At 35.7% G+C, this 28,000-nt stretch overlaps 1 protein-coding gene across 1 annotated transcript in view; it reads left to right on the top strand.

Moving 5' to 3' along the window:
• ADAMTS6 (ADAM metallopeptidase with thrombospondin type 1 motif 6) overlaps positions 1-28,000 on the top strand; it is a 158,658-nt gene that overhangs the window by 32,251 nt on the left and 98,407 nt on the right. The window contains exon 8 of the mRNA XM_040580586.1: positions 25,864-25,907. Coding sequence (XP_040436520.1) covers positions 25,864-25,907 — 44 coding nt within the window. The remainder of the gene's footprint in view (positions 1-25,863; positions 25,908-28,000) is intronic.

Here is a 28,000-nt window from a genome sequence, read left to right on the forward strand (position 1 = left end):
CAAAATCTTAATTTGTCAGTAATGATAGTTATTCTAATGTTTGCTGCTTTGGCACACTATTCAGTGTAGATCTTTTGTACTGAATATTTCATACGCTTTCCTCTCTTGCATTTTGTGTTTTGCATAGCAAGAGGGAAGTGGCTTTCAGTTATAAGTGCTGTTGAACTGGACTTGAATAATGGTCAAGACCAGTTTCAACCATTTATCACAAATGGGAAAATACTTTTATATAAAAAAGACTTAAGTTAAAGAAGCTTTTATTTTTAGGTTTTGCATATTATATATAAATGTTATGTAGGTGCAACAAATTGTGAAATGAGTAGGGTTGTACATCCTTTATTGTAACACATATTACCATATATAGTTAGGATGGTAAATTCCAGCAGTGTGGTAATCAACAACAGAAAATACTGGACCCAGTGAGGGGAGCCCTTTGGTGATGTGAACTCAGATTACCATGTATGTTGTTGCTGATAATTTGATTTGCAAAACTGTACCAGCAGTCACTAAGTTTTGAGCGTGATGAATTTTCTTCATATCATTTTATGTTAGAATGGTTTTTGGTTTTCTCTGATTAATGGAAGCAAGGTGAAAACCGTGATTAAAAATTATTTTGTCTGGGTTTTAAGTACCTGGTTGTACCTTCAGAATAACTCCTCAAGTGTGCTGTACTTACTTTTGTATATAGTGTAAGTAATCTCCTTGGTTAAGACCCGTCTTAATCAGCTAAAACCCACAGAACTTTTTTTTTTTTTTTTTTTTTGGTCACCTTTGCATCTGTCTCTTCTTGTCTACTTTTCATCATGCATTTGGACCAGGAGTCCTTCTGTTTGCCGCCTTCTCTATTTTTCCTCTTTCTTTTGTATTCTTCTCTATTTTTCCTCTTTCTTTTGTATTCTTCTCTATTTCCTCTTTCTTTTGTATTCTTCTCTATTTCCTCTGTATTTTGGACTAGATGATTGTTGTTGGTCCCTTCCAACTGAAACACTGTATTCTCTTCTTAATGACTTATAGAAGCTTTCAGTTGAAACCATTTGTTCAGGAAAGCACTGATCATGCCAAGTGTTTTATGGTGAAAGTATGTAGCGGTGAACTTGCATTCTTTCAGAGAGGTGAGCTATGTCTTTTCACTATGTATTTGCCTGCCTGAAGATTAAGATTTCCTTAAATATTCTTTATACTACAGTATGAAATGTTTTTTTGGTGGTAGCACAGTGCGTGAAATATACCACATTCTAATTGCAGCAAAGTCACTTTTGTCACAAATGTGACACTTTTAGTTCAATAAGTTAAATTCATTTATTTATGTGTCATGCAGAAATTAGAATTGTTCTGAACATTAGAAAAATCTAAAACATAATCTAAAAACATTTAGCTGTTAGGTATGAGACACATTACATGGTAGGGCTTCTTTGTCTGTAAAAGAAGATTTTAATCTTCCTCAGCCTCATCCAAAAGACCTGTCTGCCATCAGAGTAATATATAATTTTATCTTCCTTTGCCTATGACCTCTATACATTTAACTTTTTTTTAAGTGGTTCTGTTTAGTGAGTTACCAGGAAGAGTATTTACTATGGCTGCAGTCCTGCATTTTGATCTGTAAGTTAAACTCTCATGCTTATGCCAAGTGCCTAAAATATTAACTTGGCTCTGCACAATTACATAGATTAAAAAAACCCCAACCCTGCATGAGTATATCATATTGAAGGATTTAGGCCATACAGAGGGCAGAGTACTTTCTTAGTCTTGCTTACAGGTGATAACAACCAGATTTAGTGTATGGGAGGGAGGGGAAGGAACATGAGAACATTGTGTTTGTGGGCACTCGTGTCCTTAGGGAACAACACCCAAACCCTCTTTTTCTTTCCACACTTTAAAGCAAGCAAACAAACAAACCCCTCCAAGATTCCTCAGCCTGAAACACCAGAGTATCACTCTTTAAAACTGTAGTACCTGGGACTTGTTTTACAATGTCATAGTGTAATTTTAAAAAGGCATTTCTTCCAACTTTTTTTTTTCCTGCCATGCTGATGATGTGACTTCAGTTCAAGTTACATAACTTCGTAGAACTAGGAAGGAAAATAAGAATGTTAACAGTATTTTCTTTAAGCCTGTAAAATCTTTTTTTACTACTTCAGTGATCTAGTTTTGAGCTATGCCTTCTGGTAAAGGTCGCTGTTACTGACCAATGTACATGTTGCACATGGTGTGTGCCATAAGCTTGTCTGTTGTCCTTCAGATTCAGTTGCATCCTCTGCTCCCCTGCTGCATATTAAAGAGATTCTTCTTCCATAAAATCTTGAATCACTTGTTCCCCAAGTGTCTGTGGCAGCTGTGTGAAAGTATTTTCTGTGAGGTGCTCTGGAACAATGTTTTGTGGGACTGGTGATACAGATGGGCTTTAGTTTCCTATTTCTAAAATCACTTCATCTGTAGAACTAGAATGCTTTACTGTTAAACAGTTATTTGGAATCAGACCCATGGCAGTGTGAAATAAATACATAATAAATACATACTTTAAAAATATATTTTTTTTAAATCTAAGATGATACATAATAGATAATATCTGTATTAATTCTGAAGATACCTCTCACTTCACATATATATCAAGTTAACAGAGCTGAAGGGTTCAAGGCTCTTTGGCTGAGAGTGTAATTCCTGTACTGCTCTGTAGTCTCACGGAAGATTTGGCAGTGGAGACTCATGTTGCACTGTTTTAAGATTTCTCTCGTTGAAAATTCTTTCCGCCCCAACAGGGTATTTCATTAAAGAGTTGCTAGACTGTTGTTTTCACCTTTGGAAATGCTGGTGTTCCTTGACTGGACATAGTTAGAAAGTGTGACTTTCTGTAAGGTCTGTTCAGAGACTCAGAGGGAAAACGTTTTCGTACTTGGTGAGACCATGTACAGTCCTCACTGTGTGAACCTTCTTCATGCAAGTACATGTATTTTGTACACAGCTGTAATTTGATGCTTGTAAATGACAAGCAATATGATGCAGATTATCAGTGTGTGTTTTCAGAGACAAGACACTTCAATAATAGGTTTGAGATGAACTATTTCAGCAAGTGTCATTGTGTAGCTTCTTCTAGCTCACAATAAAATACTTAATTTCTGGAATTAGTGTTTCCATTGTATCAAAATGTTGTGATTTTTGTTAGTAAAATACTTTGTAAGATGCTTGGTTAAAAACTGGAATCAAATTAAGGGAAAAAGTATAATGAAAACAAAATTTTGTGTCTCATATGACAATATCAAAGATACTTGCATATGTGAAGTGGCAGCTTAGTGTAATACTTGCAGAGAAGGGGATTATAAAGACATAAAAGACCCAAGGCCATAACTAGCTCATACACTAAAGGTTGTGCAGCTCTGCAAAATCAGGAGGAAAAAGGGATCTAAACCTCAGTTGAAATGCTTACATAAACTATGCTCTACAAGATCAGATCCTGTATTTGTGGTTGTTTTTCTTTCAAGCATGTAAGCTTAAACTATGTGGAGAAGAGAAAGCTTCTTCCTAAGTCACGTCTGGGATATGTTTACTTCTGATTTTCTGTTGAGTATTATACTAATACAGTATTCTAAAATACTTGAGTCTCTTGCAGTTCTCTTTCTTTGGGCCAGAGCTGTTCTAGTTTCATACCAAATTTTATGCTGTGAACATAGAAAGCTTCATAATGATCCAAATCTTTTAGATCCTGAGGAAATGAATTTTAGATTAGAAGATGGAGAATTTTTTTTTTTTGTAGTTTGCATTTCTCTGCCCAGAAAACTGGGTTGTTTGGAGGTGCATTATATATTTTTAAGCCTCCTAAGGAACTGTATGCAGTGTAAAAAAAATTACAGTGCTTCTGTGAATCTTTCAAACAGAATCTGCCTTTTCCAAATTTAATTATCAAATAGGAGTGCTTGATCTGCTGTGATCATCTTAGAGTAATACAGTTTGAAAGTGACAGACCTAGCTATTTATTCTTGTCTGTGCATGTTTATGTAACACGTAGGCAACTTAAGCACTGCAATTCTAGACTTTTGCCTTTGGTGTACCTGTACTGTATGTCCAGGACCTCCAGATTCATAAACAGCAGGCTGTCTTCTTTCTCCTCAGTTGCCCTGAGTTGAGACAGATCATAGCCTGCTATTTTGTTATAACCTCTTGCACTTAATTGGTGTAAAGAGTTTCACTTGCACATGACTAAACTTCTTATTACAAACTGCTACTTGCCTTTATAGCTGAAAGGCCTGAAGTAGCAGTAGACCAGTAAAAATTACCAAATGGATAGTGGCCTGCTAATGAAAGCTTTGCCTTAATCTTCAGAACCCATTCTACCATGCTTACTGTGGTAGCTTTGTTGAAATACATTTCCATGTCTGTGGATGATTGCTTGGGATTGACTGGGATGGATGCAGGGGTGCAGCCCTGGGTAGAAATATGCAGTTGCTGTTGCCTTGGATCCCAGGAACAGTCTACAGCAACACTGAAGTCCTCTGTGACAGAGATGGTGTGTACTGACAGCACTACAAGAAAGAAGCAAAATTGCTACCGGTATCTACTGTGCATCAGAACTTATTTTGATGCACCAGACTTTCCCATCCTCATTTCTCTTCTTCAATCTCTACACAACCTGTCATTTGAAGATGAGAGAAAATGGTGTGGGATGAATGTGAGTGTGGAGCTCGAGGTGGGGAAATTATACATGTTAGCACAGAGCAGGAAGAGAGGGGATGGTTGGCTGTCAATACTCTGGCAAAAAAGAAGTCCATTATCATGTTGGTTGTATGATTTTTATGAAAATGCACATTTGGACAATGTATTTTGAAGCACTTAATCTGTTGGTAAGTAACTTCATTTATGCAACTCACCAAAACATCTTTATTTTTTTTGATTGCCATTTTGCCCTTAAAGCTGTCACAGCTTGTATTGTTCTTAAGAATTATGTCAGTTTTATATGCTGAAACTGAGCTTGAGAGAATCTGGTTTTTCAACAGTATGAACTCCCTGAACACTAAACGAGACATAATTTTATAGTTGCTCTCAAAACAAAATCTTGATGGTCTCCACTCCGTGTATCTATTTCTCCCAGATAGTTACCGTGTAATTTCCTATCACATGTGGTGAAGATGAAGTCAAATACAAGACTGCCAGTTCATGATTGATTCATATTTTCAAATACAGCTTTTTGGAGGAAACTTTAGAAATAAGGTTGGATGTTTCTGAAGTTTTGCTTTCCACGGATAAAAACTTAGGAAACAAATTTGGGGTTTATTTTACCTCCCTTTTTTTTTTTAAATGGCCACCACAAAACTGCTTTTGATTATACTTGAGTAAACTGCATCTGTATGTATTTGCATGTGTTTTCCCACTAAGGTAGTAAAACACATATGAGGCTGAGCTGTTTGGTTGAAAACAATGTGATGAGAGAGCTGAAGGACTGGAAGGGGAACATTATGCAAGTACTGTAATAGTCTTCACACAGCTTTTAAGTTCTGCAGGGGTTCCGGTATGGGCTTTCCTATTGGTTTATTATGCTATATTTGTAGGAATTATGTGAAAATTTCCTAGCCAAGCTTTTAAAAATAAAGGATCTCTGTACCATAATGTGCCATAAAATTTGTTAACATTTCTACCTCCATTGGATTTGCTAGAAGCTGCTTGGGGCTAAGCACTTTTGAAGCACATTTCTGCTTTTTAAATTGCCTGTGTGGAAGGGTTTTTTATTTTAAGAGTTCCTTATTTTCAGAAACACTGTTCACAAATAAGAAAGTAAGATTGTGAATCTGTTAAATATACAGTAGTTAGAATTGTAAAATTAAGCAGATTTTGCAAAGCAGTTGGGGCATTTCAGAAGCTCCATATCCAGCTGACTGCTCAGATCCTCCAGTTACTGTAATGTAAGTTTTTCGTGGAAGGCAAACTGTCTACAAGAAAGGACTGTTAATATGAAAGATTTATATTTAATTTCTAGAAGCTTGCAGAATCTAAATTATGACTGAGTTTCTACCCCACTGTGTATTTTCCACCACCGTCCCTCCCACCCCCTACCCCGTATTGCTTGTTCACTGCTGAGTACTTGTGGAAATGAAGGCTTGATTTTTGTGTGGTGTTGCAGCTTGGAGCACTTAGTGACAAAAATCACATTTTCTGTATATACTCTTAAATGTTTTAGAATAGGAGCCATAGTATCAGTTCACTCCTTGTGTAAAGGGCACAGCAGAAACATCCAGAAATAATCACTTGCGTCCCACAATTTCAGTAAAAGAATTTGGAATCTGTAGATAAATAACATTATATTTGGCAAAGAGTGAGATATAGAACCACATTTAAGGGTTACACAAAGTTTTTCTGTGACCACCCTACATATTTCTAGAAGTAGTTAAATTTTCTGCAAAGGTATGCGTTAATATGTTGCAGGTTGATTATCAACAACTTTGTTAACCCAAAGGTCAAATAAATTAACAGTATCTTCTGTAACTGGTTATTCATGTTGTCCTGTTTTAATATTTTGTCCTCCAACATAGAGACCCATATGCCACAATCTTTTAAAAAGACAGAAAAAAAAAAAAAGAAAAAAAAGGAATAAAGATCTACTTTTCCATTTTTTTCTACTTTTCCAGTAATTTGATGTGTAATGTGAACATCTTAATGTTTCTGTGTCCAAATCTGAGGGATTTTTAAGAGGCAGAATAGTCAGAAAGTGACATCTTCCCTTTGGAAACTAAAGCTTTTAAATTGCTTAGAAATAAAGGCATCAGAAGCCTTTCAGAAATATTTAGGCTAAATTATTAATTTAGCTAAGACACTAGCTCACTTGTATAGAAACATGGCATCGCTATCATATAAACTGTAGTAATGTTTCAAAATAAAAAACCTTTAGATTTTCAATAGAAGATAGAAAACGCTTTAAATATCACTTGAAACTTTCTTTTCTGTTCCATGACAAGTATGTAATTTGTTGGTTTTATTATAGTTAAGTTATTGACTCAGTAGATGGCACTCTTCCCTCTGAGTCACCAAGATGCCTAGGTTATCTGTATTTAAGGTTCCCTTTTTTAGAATACAGTATAGAATTGATTCTGACTGCTTCTTCTGCTCATTAGAACAAGAATATCAGTTGTCATATTCTGACAAAACTTCTGTTTAATTATTACGTTCTTGCTTGTCTCAATCTTGGTTATTAATGCTGCTGGATAACACTTTTTCTCTGAGCTGTTATGTCTGTTACTGTTAAAATTGTTGTAATATCCCCCATACATATATTCCTCCACTCCCCAACTTGCACCTAACAGGGTCTGACAGTCAAATCTTTAGTCCCATAACTTAAGTCTTACGACTTCAGTAGAATAGTTTTCACAGTAAGATGAAAATTCCCTGTGTAAAACTTACCAATCAGTTACATTTCAGTGAATTTTATGTGAGACTGAGGCATGGAGTTGTGCTGATGATATTCAGTGCTCATAGTATCAAAACAAGATGTCTTGACATGGGTTTTTGTATGCTTAAAGGTCTGATTCTGCTGCTGCAGACATAAATGCAAATCACTATAGAAAATCACTTTAACTGTAAAATACAGTCTTTAAATACATGCTTTTCACATGTGTGTTACTGAAATTAATTTGAAAATTCAATTTTACTGCCAATATGCTTGGGTTATATAAAGTTACAATCTTAGAATTCTGACTGTGAGTACCTTTGCCCGTGCCATGCTGTGGATGCCTGTGTCCCCTGAACACATGGCAACGAGGGCAATTGGGCTTCACTATCTCTTTCATTATTCTTACTACTAGTGCCAGAGACACTGAATTCTTATATGATTCACAGATTTGTACTTGTGCTTTTCCGTTGAGCCTTTTATATAGCAGATGAGTGTGATCCTGTTTTTTCTGGTGTTTTGCAGCCTGGTCATTGAAAAACAATATCCGCACCATTTTCATACCTTTTCTCTAGTTTCTAGAGTAAAGAGAATTTGGCTTATTACAGATGGATATAAAAAAGAGGTTTTGGAATCTGCCCGTCTTGTAATGCAGCTAGTTTTGTTTTCTAATACGGATTTGAAGTGGCATTGTTGGTTATTTTTCAGAAAACAGAACATTTCATCTTAAGCTTTTTATAGTATTCAATGAGAGCTTCCTCAAGGCAGAAAAGAATGCCAGCTATGCTGAACTTGCATCTTCTGCTATTCCTCCTGCATTTTACTTACTAAGACTAAAACTGGGTTTTGCCTTTGCCTTGGAATCGAGTAAAATGAAAAGATAAATCCTCTTCAGCTTTCCAAACAGAATGCAATTAACAACTGAGGTGTGTTCCTCTGATGTTTTGTGGCACTTTGGTCATGATAACTATGATACATTCTCAACCAGAAACCCATAGCTGGTTTAGTAAAAAGCATCGGTTACCAGTGCCCTTGGGGCTGGTAATCCATGGTCTGTGATATGGTGGTGAGCACTGAGGAGTAGATCCTCCCAGAATCAAATTTCTTTCTGTGATTCCTTACAAAGCAGAATCATTGTTTTGTGTTCCTTGCTGTCTTAATGCTCTTTTAATACGCTACCAGTCACAACTTCTGTTGTTCTCCAGATTGGATGGTGGAAGACTTCTTTTTTTAATTTAAATTTTTTTTTTTTTTGGCAGAATTAAAAACATGGGGAAAAAACCACAGAAACCTACTTGTTTTGAAACAATATGGTATTTCAGGGTTTTTTGTTTCTACTTTTTAAAGTATTCTTAATTAAATCTGTTATTCATGAGAACTAATTGTAACTTGCTTTTATAGAGAGGGAGAAAAAAAGTCTCCCCATTTATCAACAGACCAGGTTCAGTACCTGTAATGCCACAGCAAGTGTTTCCATAACACCCCTCCAAAACTGATATAAGACTCGGGTATTAAAGTTCATTGATATTGGTGCAGTCTGATTGCTAAAAACAATGCCAGCGACTCTTAACTTTTGTAATATGGATGTGTATTTTCTTCTGTCTGGAGAAACACTAATGATAAAGTTAGTGTTACCCACAGAGATTTTTTTTATTTAAATAAAAAAATAAATCTAAATTAAATTTAAAAATTTCTGTAGATTTTTAGATTCTATTTCTAGATTTTTTGTATTTCTAGATTCTGCGCCTACCCCAACCCCCCTTCCCCCCAAGAAAATTGCTTCCTCTCTCCTAAACAACTGAAGGAGTCTTCCCATGACTTGAAATAAATAATAGTTAATTACTTGCTCTTTTGCCCAAGCCTTACTGGTCCAACAGATTATCCTGAAGATTCCCCCACAGTTTAAGACCATAATAATTTTGAATGGGTACCTATGTGTTTTCAGAGTCTTGACAGTTTACTGCTACTCTGCAGTCTGAATCTTTGGTATACAGCTTGCTAAAAAGATACACTGTGCTCTGGATACTGCAGAAAAAGGATGCATCTACACATGTGCACTTACCAGTATATTCAGTTAATGAGCAATCATTGTGACTTTTTCCCATGATTTGGAATTGAAAGCTTTTGTAATATCTCTCAGAACATAGTTATGGTTCAGGACAATTCTCTGTGGGTAACACTAACTTTATCGTTAGTGTTTCTTCAGACAGAAGAAAATACACATCCATATTACAAAAGTTAAGAGTCGCTGGCATTGTTTTTAGCAATCAGACTGCACCAATATCAATGAACTTTGATACCCGAGTCTTGTATCAGTTTTGGAGGGGTGTTATGGAAACACTTGCTGTGGCATTACAGGTACTGAACCTGGTCTGTTGATAAATGGGGAGACTTTTTCCCCACCCCTCTATAAAAGCAAGTTACAATTAGTTCTAATGAATAATAGCTTTAATTAAGAATAAAAAGTAGAAACTAAAACCCCTGAAATACTGTATTGTTTCAAAACAAGTAGTTTTTTTATTCCCCCCCCCCGTTGTAATGCTGCCAAAAAAATAAAAAAAAGTGATTTGCAAAATATTTTGATAACTTCTAATCTGTTGTTGTTTAAAAAATTCCAAAACATTGGCAGCAACATTTTTCTGTTTGCAGTGAGATGTAATCTTAGTAGTCTGGAATTCATATAACCTTGTTACTTACTCAAAAATTGCAGAGAACTCTTTCAGTAATGGCTTTAGATTCTGTGTAAGAGTAACTGGACTGTGAAATCATGGCCTTAGTCTGTGGCTAAGGAATAATACTTAGATCAGGTAATTGAAGTATTTTTTCATGTGTTTTATTGTTCAAGTTCTTTCCAAAGTTGAGATGTAGTTCTTAAGTGACTTACAGTTGATATGTTTTGGTGTTTTAAGAGCATGTTGACCTATGTGATTTTTTGTGGGGATACTCATAGACCTACATAGAGTAACACTGATTCCAGGTAAATGTAAGAGGCTGTGTAATGGTTTAGACATATGAGCAACTTACTACAAATTACCAGGAAGATACTACAAGTTAGCTTAGTCCTGTTTTGTCATATACTGAGTCAGCTACTCTTTCATTGTCAGTAAGCTCAGAGTTAAACAGTTAAGATCTTGAAGGAAAAGATGCTTTAATGTCTGAACTAGAAGGATAGAGACTGTCAAAATTCATTACTTATTTCCCATATGGCTGCTTTGTTTCAAAATTAGCTTTGTACTGAGTTGCTGAAGGGATGATACTTCATGACTATCCAGTGCAGTCAAATCTCTTTTGTAGATATTTGTAATATTTTGTTAGGGTATCAGGTGTTAATTATTAAATAGTATTATCATTATTTTAGTTACTGCTGAACACTTCGTTTAGGTTGTGTTGTGAAAACTCTGGAACTTGGTATTTTGTAGAGCTGATCACATTCAGCTTCCAGATAAGAGTTATTCTTTTCCAGACATTTTAAGATGGTTTCTTGAATAGCATTGAGGTTCCATTTGGGTGGCCTTCACAGTGCTTCAGCTAGACCTATAACAAGTGTCTCATTTATTACTTTCAGCAGCTTGAAAAAGGGAGTGCTAAGTGATTGGATAAATAGGGAGGAAGAGGTACAGGCAGTTCCTTAGCTCGCACACTAATTTAGCTGTAATGAAAGGTGTTTGCTTATATTGTAATTTTAGATTAAGGTCAGACCTGCTTAATAATTGCAAGCTCCAGTAATGCTGACAAATACTCATGGTCCAGATTATTTCAGAAGAAATGTCTACCGTATGAGCTCTTTCAGCCACCTGCCAAAGTAGAGTGAAATACGTTATGCAATTCTGAATGGTATGTTTTGAAACACTAAAGAACAAGAAAATGTACTCCAGACGCTAGCAAAACCAAAGAATTTTTTCAGAGACGTGAAATGCAATCTATTAAGCCATGAAAGTGTTTATGGGTCTTTCGCTAAGATTGGTTTTGAAGCTATTGCGTTTTAGTCATATTTTGGCTAAGATTGTGAATTATTTAGTGGTTAAAAAAATGAGCAGCAAACAATAGCAATAGTAAGAGATGCCATTGGTCAGGAGAATTGTAATGTTTTGCAATTTATTTTTGGTTATGTCTTGAGTCAATTAAACAGATAGTTTGGTGATCTAAAAAAATTTGTTCCTGTACGTGACCCTTTTAAAAAAGGGGATCTAAATAGTATGGTGCAGTGCTAGGGGTAGTAACTTCATTGAAATGTGTGGGTCTTCTTTGTAGTCTTTGCACTGTTGAATTTTCTCTGTCTTTGTGCATTACTGGAAGGAAACTGCTTTTGCACGTTCTTTTAAGTAGCTCTAGACCTTAAATACATTTATTCATCTTAATATTTTTACATTTTGAACTAATAAAAATATTTTTTTACTTCAGATTTTTTGCTTCAGGTTTTTACAAGTTCTTCCAAGCACAAGTGAGAATTTGATTAAAGTATTTGCATTTGTAAATGAATTTTATTTACTGAATAAACCCGCATTTAACGTTAATGGAAACACTAAAGTAACTAAAACGGAACAAATTAATAAAGAGACTATTTTGTACAACAGAAATTACAGTTTTATGTTGAGAAAAAACCCAAATACTGGTATTTTTTGCATGTTATCCAACCTCTTTTCAAGCATCCTTACTTTATTAGACTTCTATATTGAAACATATTTCTGTATAATTTGGGTGGAAGTGTTTTGGTTCACTAACTACACACAGATAAAAGTAATAAGATAATTCTGTGATTTTTAAAAAAATTAAATTCTCCCTATTTTCCAGCCACAATGGAGTGAAATGTTTTGTTGGATGTTAACTTTTCTTGTTTGCATATCTCACAGCACTTACTTGCATTTATTTGTAATGATTTAACTACGTTAATTGGAAAACTTACTGAGCCGGAAAAAATAAGGCATACTTATTTTTCTTTCATCTTGAACTTCTTGGATTTCTTACAGTTAGTGTTTTAGGCAGTTGTGTTGGCATTGCAGAAAAGTACATGTTTTACAAGACAATGTCAAGTGCTTAAAGCTTAACAGCTAATTGGGGAACGTGATTCAGGAGGTTTCCTATGTAATTGTTACCAAGATGTAGAACTGTTCTGACTCAGAGTGGGATGGGGAGGGAAATTTCTCCCCCATTTTCTATATTGATAAAATATTAAGACTACGATAGCTATGGCTGTAACGAAGCTTACATTCTGAGTATGAAATTTACTTTACTTTTCAAAGAATATTCTGAAGAGTCATATTAAAATGTCATTTTTATTATTCCATGATTATTAATGAAACATTTTGAAGACTTTCAGGTAACACCTACTTAGAATCTATGGGATTCAGGTTGAAAGGGACTTCTGGAGATTTTCAGTTCAATGTCCTCCTCTAAGCAGAGTGAGCTGTGAGATCAAACCAGTTTGCACAAGGCTTTATCCAATCAAGTCTTGCAAAAGCTGTTCATGCAACCCACTTTACTGCTTGACAGCCCTCACGGGGAAAACGTTCTTCTTATAACCAGTCAAAATTTCTGCTCAGCATTTAAGATTTTATAAGACTTGGGGGAATAATTATTTTAATAGTCTCATGCTAATATTCAGTATGTGGTAAAAATAAAAAAGCATAAGTTCAAATAATTTTTAATACAAAGGAGTAATCTCTCAATTAAAAAATAATGGAATTATTCTTTCATAACATTTGTAGAGGAAGCCAATCTAGTTGTGGAAATACAACTGCAAGTGGTGGGTTTGTGTTTTTGGTGGGTGGTGGTTTGTGGTTTTTGTTTGGTGTTTGGTTTTGGGTTTTTTTGTGTGTGTGTGTGTATTTTTTTTAAGTGACTAAATGCTTAGTGAACTTAGTAAAAGTACTGAAGAGGAATTTATTTTTCCACTTCAAAATACGTTAGGTTTGAAAGACTACTTTACAAAATAATGACATGAATAATGTATGGAAGTTTAAAACTAAGGAATCAGTGAGGAATGCCTTTTAACAATCAGGTACTTTTTATGTGGAATTAATAACTTAGTTTGAAGAATTCATACGCTGGGAAAGGAATCTGACAGGTGCATCCCTTTGCAAGATGAATTGCTGTTGCTGCAGCCCATTTTTTTCCCTCAGCTAGTACTGAGTCTTCTGTGATTCCTTATTGGCAGAAGTACTAATATAAACTGCACCTGCTCCACTCTTACATTCTTTACATTCTTACAGATATGGGAAATTAAGTATGTGTGCATGCAGTCTGGATAGACACTGTTGACTAATCCGAACTTGTATACAGTAAGAGTAATGAGGTTTGTGAAGAGCCACTGTTGTAAAGTAAGTTACTGTTCTCATGGTATTCAGCCATTCACAACACTTAGTTGCTATTGTCATCAAAATAATTTGTAAAAGGTAAGCTAGACAGAAAATGGTAATGTATGCCACACACAGACTTTTTTGTCTTGAATAGAACAAATATTTCTTCCTGCTGTGCATTGTATGGAAGAGGAGGTGAAGCAAAGATTTATGTTCGATTCTGGATTGAATGCACAGGTTCCACAGACTTCAGAGATCAGTCTGAGGTGCAGGTATCCCATTTGCCAACACATTTTAAAAAATAAGAAAACAGAATTAAATTCCTTTTGGTCTTAACATGACAGGAGCTTTGGGTAGGTGCACTTTCACAAACTTGGACAAGCTCTCTTTCCTATTACTCTTGTAGACTTACTCTCTGTTGACATCTTTTAAACTTACCTTTGTTATAACACTCAATGCTTCTACTGCTATTTCGTTCTGTCACTCTGTCCATTTATCTTCCTGTCAGTTCACAGGCAATCTACACTATTTGTTAGCTTCAAAATTTGTTAGCCTGTAGAACACCGCAGCAGCCTGTTTGATGGAATTTATGTGTGTTATCTGGAGAACTAACACAGATGGCCAGCACGTGATTGGCTTTGTATTGTTGTTTAAGCACTGGCAACCAAATTAGTTGCTGTCATTCTTGGAAGATGAGAAATCCTGTATTGTAATTGTAATTTATTGTAACATGGCTTATAGAAACAAACACTAACCTTGTAAAATAGATTATTTTGAGTTTGCATTAAAACTAAAATTCTTTTTGATACTGGTCAGGGTTAAAAATCGTGTGAATGGAGTGATTGTCTTTAATTTTAATTGAAAAAGAAGCCATCAAATGTATCTCATTCCATTGACTGAAGAAGCTTTCAATTGCCACATTAAGGTACTGAAATTTAGCTCTCTGTGTAAATACAAGTCTGTAATTACCCACATACCTTGTGATTGTTTAACTGGGCCCAAGCACAGGGCATATTTTTCTCATAGTGTTCAGGAAAAATAAGTTGTAACAGTACCTGCTTAAGAGTTCCAGTGCTTTTCTCAGAAATTTGGTAAAAAGATCAACGAGAGGTATTGCAAAAAATCACTGCTGCTCTTTACTGTTTTGATTTTATTACTTGATAATATTATGATTTTACTAAAAAGATTTGGGCTGCATGTAAAATATGTTGTTAGTCCAGTGAATTAAATATTAATAATTATTGGTAAAAGAATAAAGAATCTTATTATGGCATTGATTAAACTAGGCATGATATGCTTATGTCTTGAATTGTTTGTGTCATTTTGGCCTTGCCTAAAAAAGTTTTAGGAGAATTGGAAAAGAGAAGCAAGGATGATCAAAAAAATACAGGACTTTATTTACAAGGAATGACTAAGTTGAGGACTGTCTTACTTGAATGAGTCAAATTTTGGAAAAGTCAGATTTAGGAGGATATTACAGTCATCTAAAAAGTTACAGATTGTATGGAGGGCATAAATAAGGAACAGTTGTTCATTGCATCTTTTGGTATAAGAACTAGAAGCTTCCCAGTAAACTTAGCAGAAGAAAGATTGGCTAGGCAACTTCAAGGAAGAAAAATCAAATCAGAGTTAAAAAATATCCAGAAGCACATCTGTCTCAAAAAATCTAAGCCAAAAATAGTTGAAGTTGGGAGAATATTAGGATGATTGCAATGTTATGCTTGCACTGTTACTGCTCTTTCTTGAGCATTCTCTTAGATCATTGTGAAGACAGGGTACTGGGATACTGGAACCTTTGGCCTGGCCCATGTTGCAATTTTTGTGTTCTTTTTGTACCAGGTGTGGTCTGTCATTCTAATGAACTGCTACGCTTTACAACCTACCTCAAGAGCCAAGCTTTTTATCCCTTATACAGTGTGAGTAAGGGCAGATAAAGTGGACATTTTGTGTATAAAGATATGTGATCTTCTGAGAGACTTGTAAACTAATAATTTATAATATTCAGAAAGTAAGACAAGAAAGAAAGGCCATATCCACAGCAAAACTTATACATATAATTGCAATATGTTTCTGCTATAATTTATCTCATTATTTTGTTACAACAGAACTAAAACTTGGTTAGTAATAATAGCTGCTAGCTGTTTTTCCCTCCTGCCAAAGGTCTAGACTAGTGGCTTCCTATAAACGGTTTAGCATGGTATTTTCTGCTATGTGGCAGGATGCCCCCAACCACACCTATGTAATTAGTTTTGCTAGTCTTCCTTTTTCCCAGACTTTGTTGCATTAGCACACTCTAAAAAGCATTTCCCTGTAAGCTGCTTGAGCTGCTCTGAGTCAATGTGTTCTGAACAAAGGCTTTATGTATTTGTTGCCAGACTTTTCCTGAAGGTACTGATGAAAAATTATTAGCAATGTACTTGGAGCAGATATGCAGAAATTTTTGTTCTGTTCTCTATGCCAGCTATCTCTAATCACATCAATGTAACTCCATCTAAATTTTGGCTCGGTACTGAGAATGCAATAACACTACGCAATTGCTTTTGAGGAACAGTGTGTTAAGTGTTGCCTACATTTTGGTGATGGTGTGATAGTGCAAATGCTGCATCTCTCAATTGTCTCTGAATGGTAATGAAGTCATGATTGACATGCAGGTAGGTAGCTCTACAGGTCTGATGCACCAGTGTAAAAAAAAATATCCTATGAATCAGGAACTATCCCATGGAAGCAAAATTAGATATGCTGCATAAAAACTCTGAAACATTCCTTGTAATTCTGCTAGGTTTAAACTCTGATCATTTTTATGGGTTCACAGCCTCCAGCTTGCAAGCTTTGTGTCTTACCATTGTAATTAATTTTCAGATTTCTACCATTTTGGAATCTGCATATGGTTTATCCAAACAAAAGGGGTTTTTAATGATTTTGTTGAAAGATGCCTAGCTGAGGAGTCTTAGTGTCAAAGGGGACCTCAAGCCTAGCTTGAAATAGAATTAACGTGTTCTGAAGAAGGAGGAGAGATTAATCTGAGATCGAGCTGCAACTGCTAGAAGGCCTGGAGCTCCTTCTGTGTGATGGCTTATGCTGTCTGTACTGCTATCAGTAAAGTGATTCCAGTATGCTGAAGACTCATCAAACCTCCTTAGCTAGCTTGGGTGCTGATGTTAAATGCAGATGCACAGAATTTGGTGCAGGGTGTAAAGACTGGAGTAAGCAAGATGGGTCTTCAGGTAGCTACCCTAGGCTGAGCCTTTTGATGCTGCTATGACTGCTGTGTGGGTATCCCTCAAATTTATGTTTATAGTAGGATAGGTCTATTTGTATAAGCTAGTTGATGATAGTTTGAGCCAGTTGATCTCTGGTCATCATAAAGGTGTGGAGGGAGAACTCTGCTGGAACTTATGTTAACTGAGGGTCACGAAAGAAAATATATGGAGGAAGGAGGGATGAGTTAGAGCAGTAAGCCTGTATGTGTCAGATACAGAGTAGAGAAAGGAAGAGTTAAATTCCAATGATGTAGAAATCAAAGCAGAGCAGGGAGTGAAGTGACATTGCTAGTCCAAGACCTGCGGGGGGCTGGCTTTGGAACCACAAGAGCCTGGCTGTTAATTCAGTGGCCAGATTTGCTTATAAAGCTGTCTCTAGAGTAATGCTGAAGTCTACATTGTCAACTGAAATAGTCTAATGAGTTTGTACAGTGTTCATTTGCCTTCATGATATCGTGGTTGAGCTGATTGTTACTTTGCAGTCATGTTTGGTCCACAGAAAGATTCTGATTATAAGAAAGCAGGGAAGGGAGTTACTATTTTCCAGAGTTCCAAATGATGCTAACAATACACCAGCCAACAGCAAGGAATTATCTGTATTTTTATGCTATCTAATTTTAAACCATTTATCGTAGAATCATTTAGGTTGGAAAAGACCTTTGAGATCGTCAAATCGAACTGTTAACCCAGGACTGCCAAATCCATCACTAAACTATGTCCCTAAGCACCACATAAATGTATTCTTTAAATACCTCCAGGGATGGTGACTCAACCACTTCCCTGGGCAGCCTGTTCCAATGCTTGACCAACCTTTCAGTGAAGAAGTTTTTCCTAATATCCAGCCTAAACCTCCACTAGCACAACTTGAGGCTGTTGCCTCTTGTCCTGTTGCTAGTTATCTGGGAGTAGCAACCTACCCCTACCTGCCTACAACCTCTTTTCAGGTGGTTGTAGAGAGCAATGAGGTCCCCCAGAGCCTCCTCCTGTCCAGGCTAAACAACCCCAGTTCCCACAGCTGTTCCTCCTAAGACTTGCGCTCCAGGAGCAAAGATGGCTTTGTGATGTGTCATATCTGAACCAGTCAGCAGTTTGATGGTGTTTGAATCTTTTTCTTTTTCCCTTTTTTTTTTTTTTTCCCCTTTCCTTTTTTCACTAGTGGAATGCTGAATTTGTGCTTTTAGGATTCTGTAGGTGTCTGTCTTGGATGCCTAACTAGATTCTGACAGAATGGTTTGTAACACTTGTTAGTCTGTACTTTATTCTCTTCTCATTGCTGTACCTGCTAAGAACACATTTCTGTATGCAGCTTACTTTGGAAAAGGATGCTCTCAGTTTGGGTAGGTGTAGAATAAACCTTGAGGAGTGCCATAATCTAAATAAATATAGATTGTCTTAGAAAGCAGATACTAAAAAGCCTAAATGTATTATTTCCTCAAAATAACAATTTTTTAAGCTACTCATCTGTTTTTTGGGTATGATGGCTTTTTATCAGTGATATTAGTATATCATGTATTATATATATAATTTTATCAGTATATCATGGCCTCAAGTATATCTCAAGCTGAGAACTTTCTCCAGGTTTTCATCTTGTCATTAGAACTATTTTTGCTTAGAATCAATAATGAAATACTCTATTTTCATGTAATTAGTATCTTTTGCAATGCCTCTGCTATATGATTGCATGGCACATCAGCATGTTGTTGAAGACAAACTTTTCTGTTGATTTGTTTTTCATGAACTTATTTAAAAACTTTTAGACACTTGAGGTGGATTTTATGTTGAGATTTATATTATTTTTATTTTAAAAAATAATCTTTTAATAAATCATAATCTCAAAATAAGCTTTGTACATCTGTCCTAATTACACCAATAATCCTACTGATTATGGTAAATTTTCAACTGCTATTCTAATGGTATGTTGCCAAAATTAATGAAGACAAATGACAGCATTAAAAAAATTGTTTCAGAATGGAGTTAATTTTTACCATTCTAAGTGCATTTGCAGTGTAGAAAAAGTAGTATGGAAATGTTTCTACAGTGCAATTATTTAAAATATTTCTTTTCATATAAATCAGGAGACTTAGGACTTACAGCAGAAAGAGTTTTTCTAGCTATAATTCAGAATGTTATTTTTCCACCCAAGCTAAGTATCAGAAGAAGGTCCAATAGAGCCAGACTTTGGTTGTCTGTGGTAGTTTTAAAGACATGGAAAACTAATAATAGAAAAAGCTATTTCTGTTGAGTGATATGTAACATGTATATTATTCTTTTCCTTCCTTGGTTTAAAGAGCTCTTTTTGGTTTGAGGTTTTTGAGGAAGAAACCAAATAAGATGTGTACTTTATTTTAAGGCAGAATGCTGTTGTGGTGTACCACTTTCTCTAAGGCTAAGGATATGTTGTAGTAAAGCTTTTAGAAAGACATCGAAAAATACTGTGCTATAAAAGAATATTGCTGTTTGTAACCTGTACAAATCTAATGAATGACCAAATTATAAGAGTGATGAAGTGTTGAAGAATTGTGATACAAAGCTTTTTATAAAATCTGACCAAAAGTCAGTATTTGTTCCATTAACTGTTTTTCGCTTGCAATTCTCTAGCATTAGTGACATTGCCTGCAATTGCAAAATAACCACTTTTTAATCATAGCTCAGTCTAGGTATGCAAAAGAGCATGGTGCAACTACAAGCTACTCATTGTTTTTTCATTTTTGCTTTCCGTAATTTAGAAATGGGAGTTGGAATTTTCAGATAGCTTGAGGTTTTTGATCCTTTAAGGGAAGTCTGAGATTTCAGTTTGATTCAGAGTTCAGTTTATAGTCCTAGGGTATTGGAACCAGGTTAACTTAATTTTTTAATTTATTTTTGTGTGTGTGTGTGTGTGTCATCTTTTAACACCTATTCAAACATGAGACACATGATTGGGTACATAGATAAATCTTGTTGCATAGCATAAAGAGTAAAAATAAAAAAATAACCAGATTCTAATGAGCCTGTTATATTTATTGTTGAGCAAGGGTATATGAAAAGGACAGTATTTGAATAGCTTATTGTTGAAACATTCAATAATAAAAAGCAAGTGTCAAAAAGTATGCTTTGGTCAAACTTAGTTTAAAACATGTGAAAAATAACCCGTTCCTTTCAGAGAGAACATATTTGGATACGTTCCCTAGAAGTTAACTCTTAATAATTTGTAGTGGTTAGCTCTGTTTCCTTTTACTCAGGGCAGAAGCAGGTCTTAGGCTTTACTTGTTTTCTGACAACCTTCTCAAGCAGGTTAATAGGCAAATCCTGTTGTAGTTAGTATATGTATGAGGTACGCGTTCATCTGTCTCAGTTATGAAGAGCTTTATGTCCGGTCATTCCTATTTGTTGGTTTTGTCTAGCTTCAATTTTCTTCTATTAATGTACTTTTAATGTTTATGTACCAGTCATCTTTGCAGGTTTTTCCTCAGCAATTTGCTGTGGCTGTGGGGTTTTTTTGTGGGGTTTTTGTGTGTGTGTGTGTGTGTGTTTATTTTCTCAACTCTTTTTTCCATTAAGAGATGCTTCTTTAAAAGCACCAGTTATTTCTGTCAATCTCTATCTCAAATATTACTTGGGCATATTGGTAGCTTTCAGGTAATTTTAAAGCAGGTTTACATGCTTATAAGTATGTAGCTTGTATTTTGTACTGGTTTTGAACAGTTTGTGTTAAATAAACTATGTGATGTGGGTTATTCTTGTGGATTAGTTAAATTCTTTAAAGTGTAACCAATGCTAGTGTTCATATATGTTTCCAGTCCTGTTACAGGTGTATTTCTATCTCAGTGTTACTTTGATGCAGATAGTCCTTTTTCCAGGCACAGTGAACATTTCCAGTAATATACAGCTAGTAATGACAGTGCTTTATAGAGACTCTTTTCCTTCAGTGGGACGTTTCACATAATCAGACTGGTGGAAAAGACAATGTTATCCTTCAACATATAAATAGATATTAACATGTAAGAAGAAGTAATTAGTTTTGCCTTTGTATCTGCTACTGTAATACCAGTATGAAAACAACTTTCTGAATTGTAATACATATGCTTCAGAAACTCTAAAAAGCGCTAGAGCTCAAACGAAGGTGGCAGAAAGGGCACAGTGTGGTGGTGCAGTGCTGACAAAGTTCAATTTATTAATCTGACTTAAAACAAAATTCAGCATGGGAGAGATCTCTACTGGGACAGAGGGACTCAACTTTGCTGATAAAGGCATAACAACATCCCCCAGATGGACATTGAATTAATTTGTTTTTAAGATTAAGGAGGAATTAACCAAGTGCTAAAGACATTAGAAGAAAAATCAATTAAGATGCATTCTTTACATCTGAAGTTCTCAAAGCCACAGAGCTGGGTACTTCTTGTCAGGGAAGTTGTAAGTCTGTGCTGACCTGTTTTCTCTGCAAGCACTCAGAAATGACTGCTGTGGAGGGAGAGGCAGACGAACTGGATAACCTAGTACAGGTGTTCTCAATTATTTTGTAAACAAGTCTTAATATGAATTTGAATAGCTTTTAAGGAATAGCTTTTTATTCTATGTAGCTTCTGGAATAAATTACTTTTTTATGCTAGGTAGGGGTGAGTGGAGGCATGATTGAATTGAGATGCTTTCTAATGTTCAAACCTGTGAATTTGTACATCTTTCATTTTCTTTTTGTTTGTTTTTGTTAAATGAGGGAATACAGTTGCTTACATAGAACTCTGTGTGAACTTCCTAGTTGCACAATTACATGCACTAGGCCAGTAAGCCAACAGGTTGCACAGGGATCAGGAAGAATCCTCTCTCCTTTCCCTGCAATGTACAGCTAGGTAGGAGAGAAATGCCTGCTTTCCTCTAAGGTTCTGAGATTGGCTGTAGCTGCAAATAACTTACCTGACAAGACTGAGCAGTGCTTACATTATTTACAGAGGACTCATCTTTCTTATCTGTTTGATTTGGATCTTAGTCAAATGATCAGGATCGTGCTACTCATCAGATTTGCAAAGAAAAGGGATTTTTCTGCAAGTCAAGAGTTGCAGGTAACTGAGGCTTCTTCAAGAGATAGTCTGTAGTTTGCATCTACACTAATAAATTAAATAAATACGTCACTGAGTTTTTTTCTTACACTGAGGACCACTGCCACAGAAATTATCGTGTCCACACTAATAAAGCTGATTTCTGCAGAACAGAGTAGCTTTGTATGTATAGCCTGTTCATAATTGTGTGTGGCCACCTTCTGAACTTTTCATGGGAATTTTTTTGTGAGTAGCTGTTGTCATGAGCAAATCTGTGCAAGAAACATTTTTTAAACGATTTGATGGACTTGTAAAACAGTTTAATAATACAGATAATAGAATTTCAGTGTCCAGGACTGTGGTCCCTTTCATTCTTTAATTCAGTGGTATAGATGTATATTTCAGCACGGGACATGCTCATATCCTGCCAAAAAAGACTTTTTCCTTTCTAAGTCCCCTAGGAGGGCACACTAACACTTCATGTTTGATTCATGGCATGACAGGAGGCTGTTGTTGCTCCAGTTCTTGACCATCCTGTTTGAACTGATAATTGTCTCTGCGGTTCCTTTCTGGCTGATGTGTCAGTCAGAGTTGTCAGTAACAACTGTACATACATCATGTATTTCCCACCTGTTTGTTACAGCACCCCTGCGGCTGTGCCCAGAAGCCCCAGTCCTCTTCCCTGCCTGCCTCATCAAATGACTTATCCATTCAGGGTGGGAACAGACACACAATCAACAATCTTGCCTCATACCTCTATCTACATTCCACTTCCCCAGCCTGGTCACATTTCAGGGATATATGCACCCATTTTACTCAGAGGCATAGGATGTTCTCTTCTGACTTGGGCAAAGGATTTCATTGGCCATCTCAGAATGATCAGGCTGCCATCTCATCCTGATGTTTTTTGCAACCTGCACATGTGTAATACATTCAAATGTTGGGTGGTGGCTCTCTTACACATTCTGTCAGTGAATCAAGAAGAAAACATTTTAACATCTTGCAAACTGTTTGCGTAACTCTCATGACTTTTGTTACCTTTTTTAATCTTTGGCTGAGGTAACTGTTGGCTTGAAAATTTGTTTTGGTTGTCTTTGGGGTCCTGAGGTATTTACTAAGGTACTTACCTAAGAGCTATGACTTACCTTCACCTTTGTGGTGTTTTTTTTCTTTCTTTCCTTTTGGTGCATTTGGGGTTTTTTCTTTTGCTTTTTGTTGTTGTTGCCTGTGGTTTTTTGTTTGGGTGAGGGTGTTTTTTGTTGTTGTTGTGGTTTTTTTTTTTTTTTTTTTTAATAGCAATTAGACCTATTGAATCCCATGGGTAATCTGGATAATTTGTCATTTGAGGGGTTTCTTGGCTTGAAACTACTATCTGGCAATTACTGACTCTGTAGTCTTCTGCATTTTGGAACCCAGCATCTGTTTGTTAAATGGACTCCTTGGAAATTCAAAATACAGTTAGAGGAGGTGGTGTCAAAAGCAAAACAGACAGGCTGATATGGTTAAATCATATAGAGAAGCAAATGATGGAAATGAGCAGTTTAGTGCATAAAAATGATAAGAACTTTCAAACAAATCACAAGCAGAAATCATCCATACGAAAGGAAGAAAATAAAAAAAAAGGGGGGGAGGCTTGAAGATGATGTAGGTAAAGTAAGTCAGTAGAGTTTTTTTTCTGATAAACTGAGGCATAAGAGTATATGAATGCACCTTACAGGAAATCAGTTATCGCCTATAAAATTTTAATATTTAATGAAGCCATAATTAGAACACATTAGTACTTGGATATATTCTTACAAAAATAATTAGTATATTGGAAAATAAAAATGTTTTCCTTAGTTTTATTATCTAGTTTAAGTTCCATTGTCATCATGTTTTCTTACAAATGCTAGCCTATGCATAATGAAGAACACTTGCTACCCAGCATAAACCGAGGGATACTGTGGTCTTTGTTTTTCAAAAATGTAACAGGATCAAGGAAGGTGCTTAATTCATATAATTCTCTCTTACCACAGTTCATTGTGAAACTGAACTGAAAGCGAGGAGTAACTTCAGATACATAGATGTATAAGAGTAAGCAGATTCAGACCATAAGGGCAAATTTTCAGCTCTGCTGAAATCAGTAATAGCATTTTACTTGAGCTTAGTGGAACTGGCTTTCTTCTTAAACATCCGTTTTATCTAAGGATAATTAGCTTTAATTGTCGTTGTCCGTGACATCCCCCCCCCCCCCCGCCCCGTTACCATTGGATATTAAAAAGCATTAGAAGACCAGTAATTCCCATGTATTGCATAGAGTTCCTTGTGTTCAATTCTAAACTACATTTTGAAGAATTTGACCAAGTTTGGGTTTTCTCACCAAATCAGCTTGAGCCCTGTCTGCTTTCTTTGAGGAATAATTTTGCATGAACTTCAATAGGATTAGGTTCAGGCCTTTCCTAAATGCAGAAATAAGAAGTTTACTTCCTTAAATATCTTAAAGTAGGGAAATATTCAGTAAAAATCTATTTTTGTATCTGTCATCTTAAAGCTTTGTGACATACAAAACCTGATTATATTCTAACATATTTTATATAGGAATGTGATTTGATTGCCTTCTCCTTCCCAAACAGCAAATGGGAAATCAGTGAGAGCTTTATGTGCATATAGGATGGCAGAGTTTGAACCACTTTGATGAGATTCTGTATATATGAACATTTGAGTTCAAAATTAGTGCTTAATCGCACAAACTACTCCACACTTAGTACCTTCAAAAATCACAGGAATTCTGTGTGGTCACAGCGGTCTACATGTATAGAGAGTTTACTGGATTTGTTCCAAATTTTAAGCTTTGTTATTATGTCCATGGATTTGGCTTACAGACAGACCATAAGTTTTTTAGCACTGGAAGGTGTATCTCTTGTGATCAGACTCCAAGTGATAAGAGTCCTTTGGTTATTTTTAACACAAATGTCCGGTTGCCTGAAATTAGTATTTGGGTTAAAAAATAAAGCATAAAAGATGCTATCTTTTCATGTTTGTTTTCACTCACCATTCAAAAGAGTAGAATTTGTTCTGAAACATACAAGGAATTCAGTATAAATCCTTGAAAATCAAAGACATAGGAGTGTTCTCATATTACTAGCTGTATCATAGGATTGTATATTCAAAACATGAAGATGTAATTAATAAATTGGCTGCTGCATGACTAGTGCTGCTATTATCAGCAATGTCACAGAAGACATTTTAATTCCATTTTCAGCTCCAGATACTTACATGTTAACTACACAAAAACTCAAGCTTCTGTATTTGAAAGATTGTATCTGAAATACTGAAAATGTTTAAGGTATTATGTAGCTTTTCATGAAAATGTTTTTCGTTTGTTATAGTATACACTTAAGGCACATATAATCATTGGAATATAATTACAAGGGAGCTATAAAGGTAGTTCATAACATTTTTTTTTTTAAATATGTAATTGTTGGTGTAATATTTGAGAGTTACAGTTTTAATTAGAATCAAAGTGTAAGTAGTAGAGTTTACTGTTAATATTGTTTAGCTGATAGGTGTGAGACTGTAAAAGGATTCCAGTTATGTTCAAAAAGTAAAATTAAGGTTTTTGAGTCAGTAGCAGCCTATAGAAGTGCTGCTGTAACTTTGCAACAGCGTGGCAGACTGCTTTATGGAGCCGGTGATTACAAAGATCCACTTTAACCGTTTTTTTTCTCACTGGCAGGTGTCCCACTGGCCTGAGGCCAGCGGCTGTGAGTGTACTGCAGCTTGTGGTTTACACCAGAGTGTAGAAAATGAACAACACCAGCTGGGTGCACATAATTAAGCTGATTGTGGTCTGACAACTTGAATTATGATACAGATAATGTGATAAATACACAATATATTACAATGTGATTCTCTGACATATTTTATCTACATTTTTTTCTCCTTAACAGATATGATATCTGCACTTACAAAAACAAGCCTTGTGGAACATTGGGTAAGATCATAAGGAGAAATTTCAGCTTGTATTTGCTGTTTCCTTGCTTTATACTTGCCTATTGTTTTATTGACCTATTAGATCTTTTTAAGGCTATGCTTTCAAAATTTTGCAGTTTTATAAACATGAACAATAAAAAGTAACCTTGGTGGGTTTTGGCTTTTATACATTGCTGGAAGCTTAAGTGAGCTGCTGCTGTGTGTTTCTTCTCTGGCAGCTGTAGTTCTGAGAAAAATTATCAGATCACTCGAACTTTGTTCTTACAGAAGAGAACTTGCTCTGTATGTACATTTAACCTGTCTCCATGATCTTGTTTAAAAAAACCAAAAACAAAGCAAAAGCAAAACTCAAAGACCACAGGACACTTAAAAACCAACCAACCAAAAAAAACCCAACCCTTTTGAAAGAAACTGCCTTTGACGTTTATGTCTTTGACGTTTATGTTGCTGTGTTGTACACAGAGAGTATGGCTTCAGATTGTTTCTTTCACAGACCTACAGAAAAATACCGCAGTGATGTGAATTACAGTAACATTGAAACTACTGAAAACAAAGGTCTGATAATGGAGAAGCACACAGCAACCTTAGGTGCAGGATGGAGAGCTATTGTTCTGTAGAATCTGTACCTAAATTTGTCACCAAATGTTATTTATTGTACTATAGTTATTACCTTTAATAGTGTTTTATGATATGACATATTATTCAAAGACTAATGTAACATTTATTTAGATTTTTCCAGTTTCCATCTTTTCAGAAGCCTCTTTCTCAAAGTAATTAAAGATACAATTCTAAGTCGATTAGTTCAAATTATTAATACTTTTCTCAATCAGAGCTCACAAGTGTATTTGCTTTGTCTTTTCCTGAATTACTTTGATAGCCTTAACTCGTGTTAATTTTTGTACCAGTCCTGCTCAAGTCAGCAAGATGCTTCTGGCACAGCGATGTAGTTTGCATGGGGAAAGGTACCAGAATTTTGCCATCTGCATAAACAATATCCACAGCATGTTTTAGTAAAAGGCAAATGATGCTGATTAATTTCTAAATGTAACTGATCTGCTTTGACATCTGTGTGGAGGAGACAAAACTGAAGAGACTGCCTACATTGATGTCATAGAACATGTGAACTATTTGATATTTATATGTGATATTTTTAACTCAGGTCATTAGTGTACCAGTTCTTACTGTGTCAGACTTTGGCATAAAGGTAAATTCTGCTTCACGTGAATCCAGCTTAACAGAGGATAGGCTTTGGCAAATGTTTTATTAAGCAAAAGGCTTGATTTAAATAAATAAATAAATAATAATAAAAAAATTTACATATGGTATCAGTTCCAACTCAGTGTTCTAGGACACTTGGCAACACAACCATAACAATATATTTGGATTATAGACATTGAACTGGAGAAGAGACAAGGCCCTGTGGCCCTCCTTTGCAGGTCATTTAATATGCGTAAGTCCCAGGGACCCATAGTAACTTAAGTTAAGCATATATTTAAGGAGTTTGTGAGAAAAAGTCTCAGAGAAGTCTCAAAAGGTCAAAAGAAATCTGAATCATTGCTGTTCTAGGAAGAAGTGGAAGTAGAGGATTTTGTGTGGCATAGACATCTCTTTCCTATTAAAGTTTCCTAAAACAGGGAGTCTTTCATAGAACCTCTAAGAAAAGAGACCTCAGATGTCTTTGCAGTGCATCTGTGGCTCCAGTGAAGGACAACTCAGTTTTTAAATCTGAGCCATAGACTGAGTTCTTGATGTGATCTTTGTCACTTTCTGTAAGCATGGTATGGGATTGTGTTAATCCGGTCCTGTAAGTCACTGCAGCAAGCGCTCAGTTACAAGATCTGAACATGGAGATGACTTTATTGCTCAAGTGTGGTAGACTTTGCAGGGGAACATGACAGCTCGTATATAAGTATTGCCACGTTGTCTTCAGCATGTCCTAGTCAATTAGAATAGCATAGGTGAACTGTAGTTACTGTATTTCCTGAAAAAAACAAACCACCCACAAACAAACAAACAAACAAAAAAACCCAACAAAAAACCCAACAGATTTTTCTCCACGGGTAGTCTTTTTTCTTCTGATGTTTTAACCTGTCC

This window comes from Falco naumanni, chromosome Z, assembly GCF_017639655.2.
Source record: "Falco naumanni isolate bFalNau1 chromosome Z, bFalNau1.pat, whole genome shotgun sequence".
Taxonomy (NCBI): Eukaryota; Metazoa; Chordata; class Aves; order Falconiformes; family Falconidae; genus Falco; species Falco naumanni.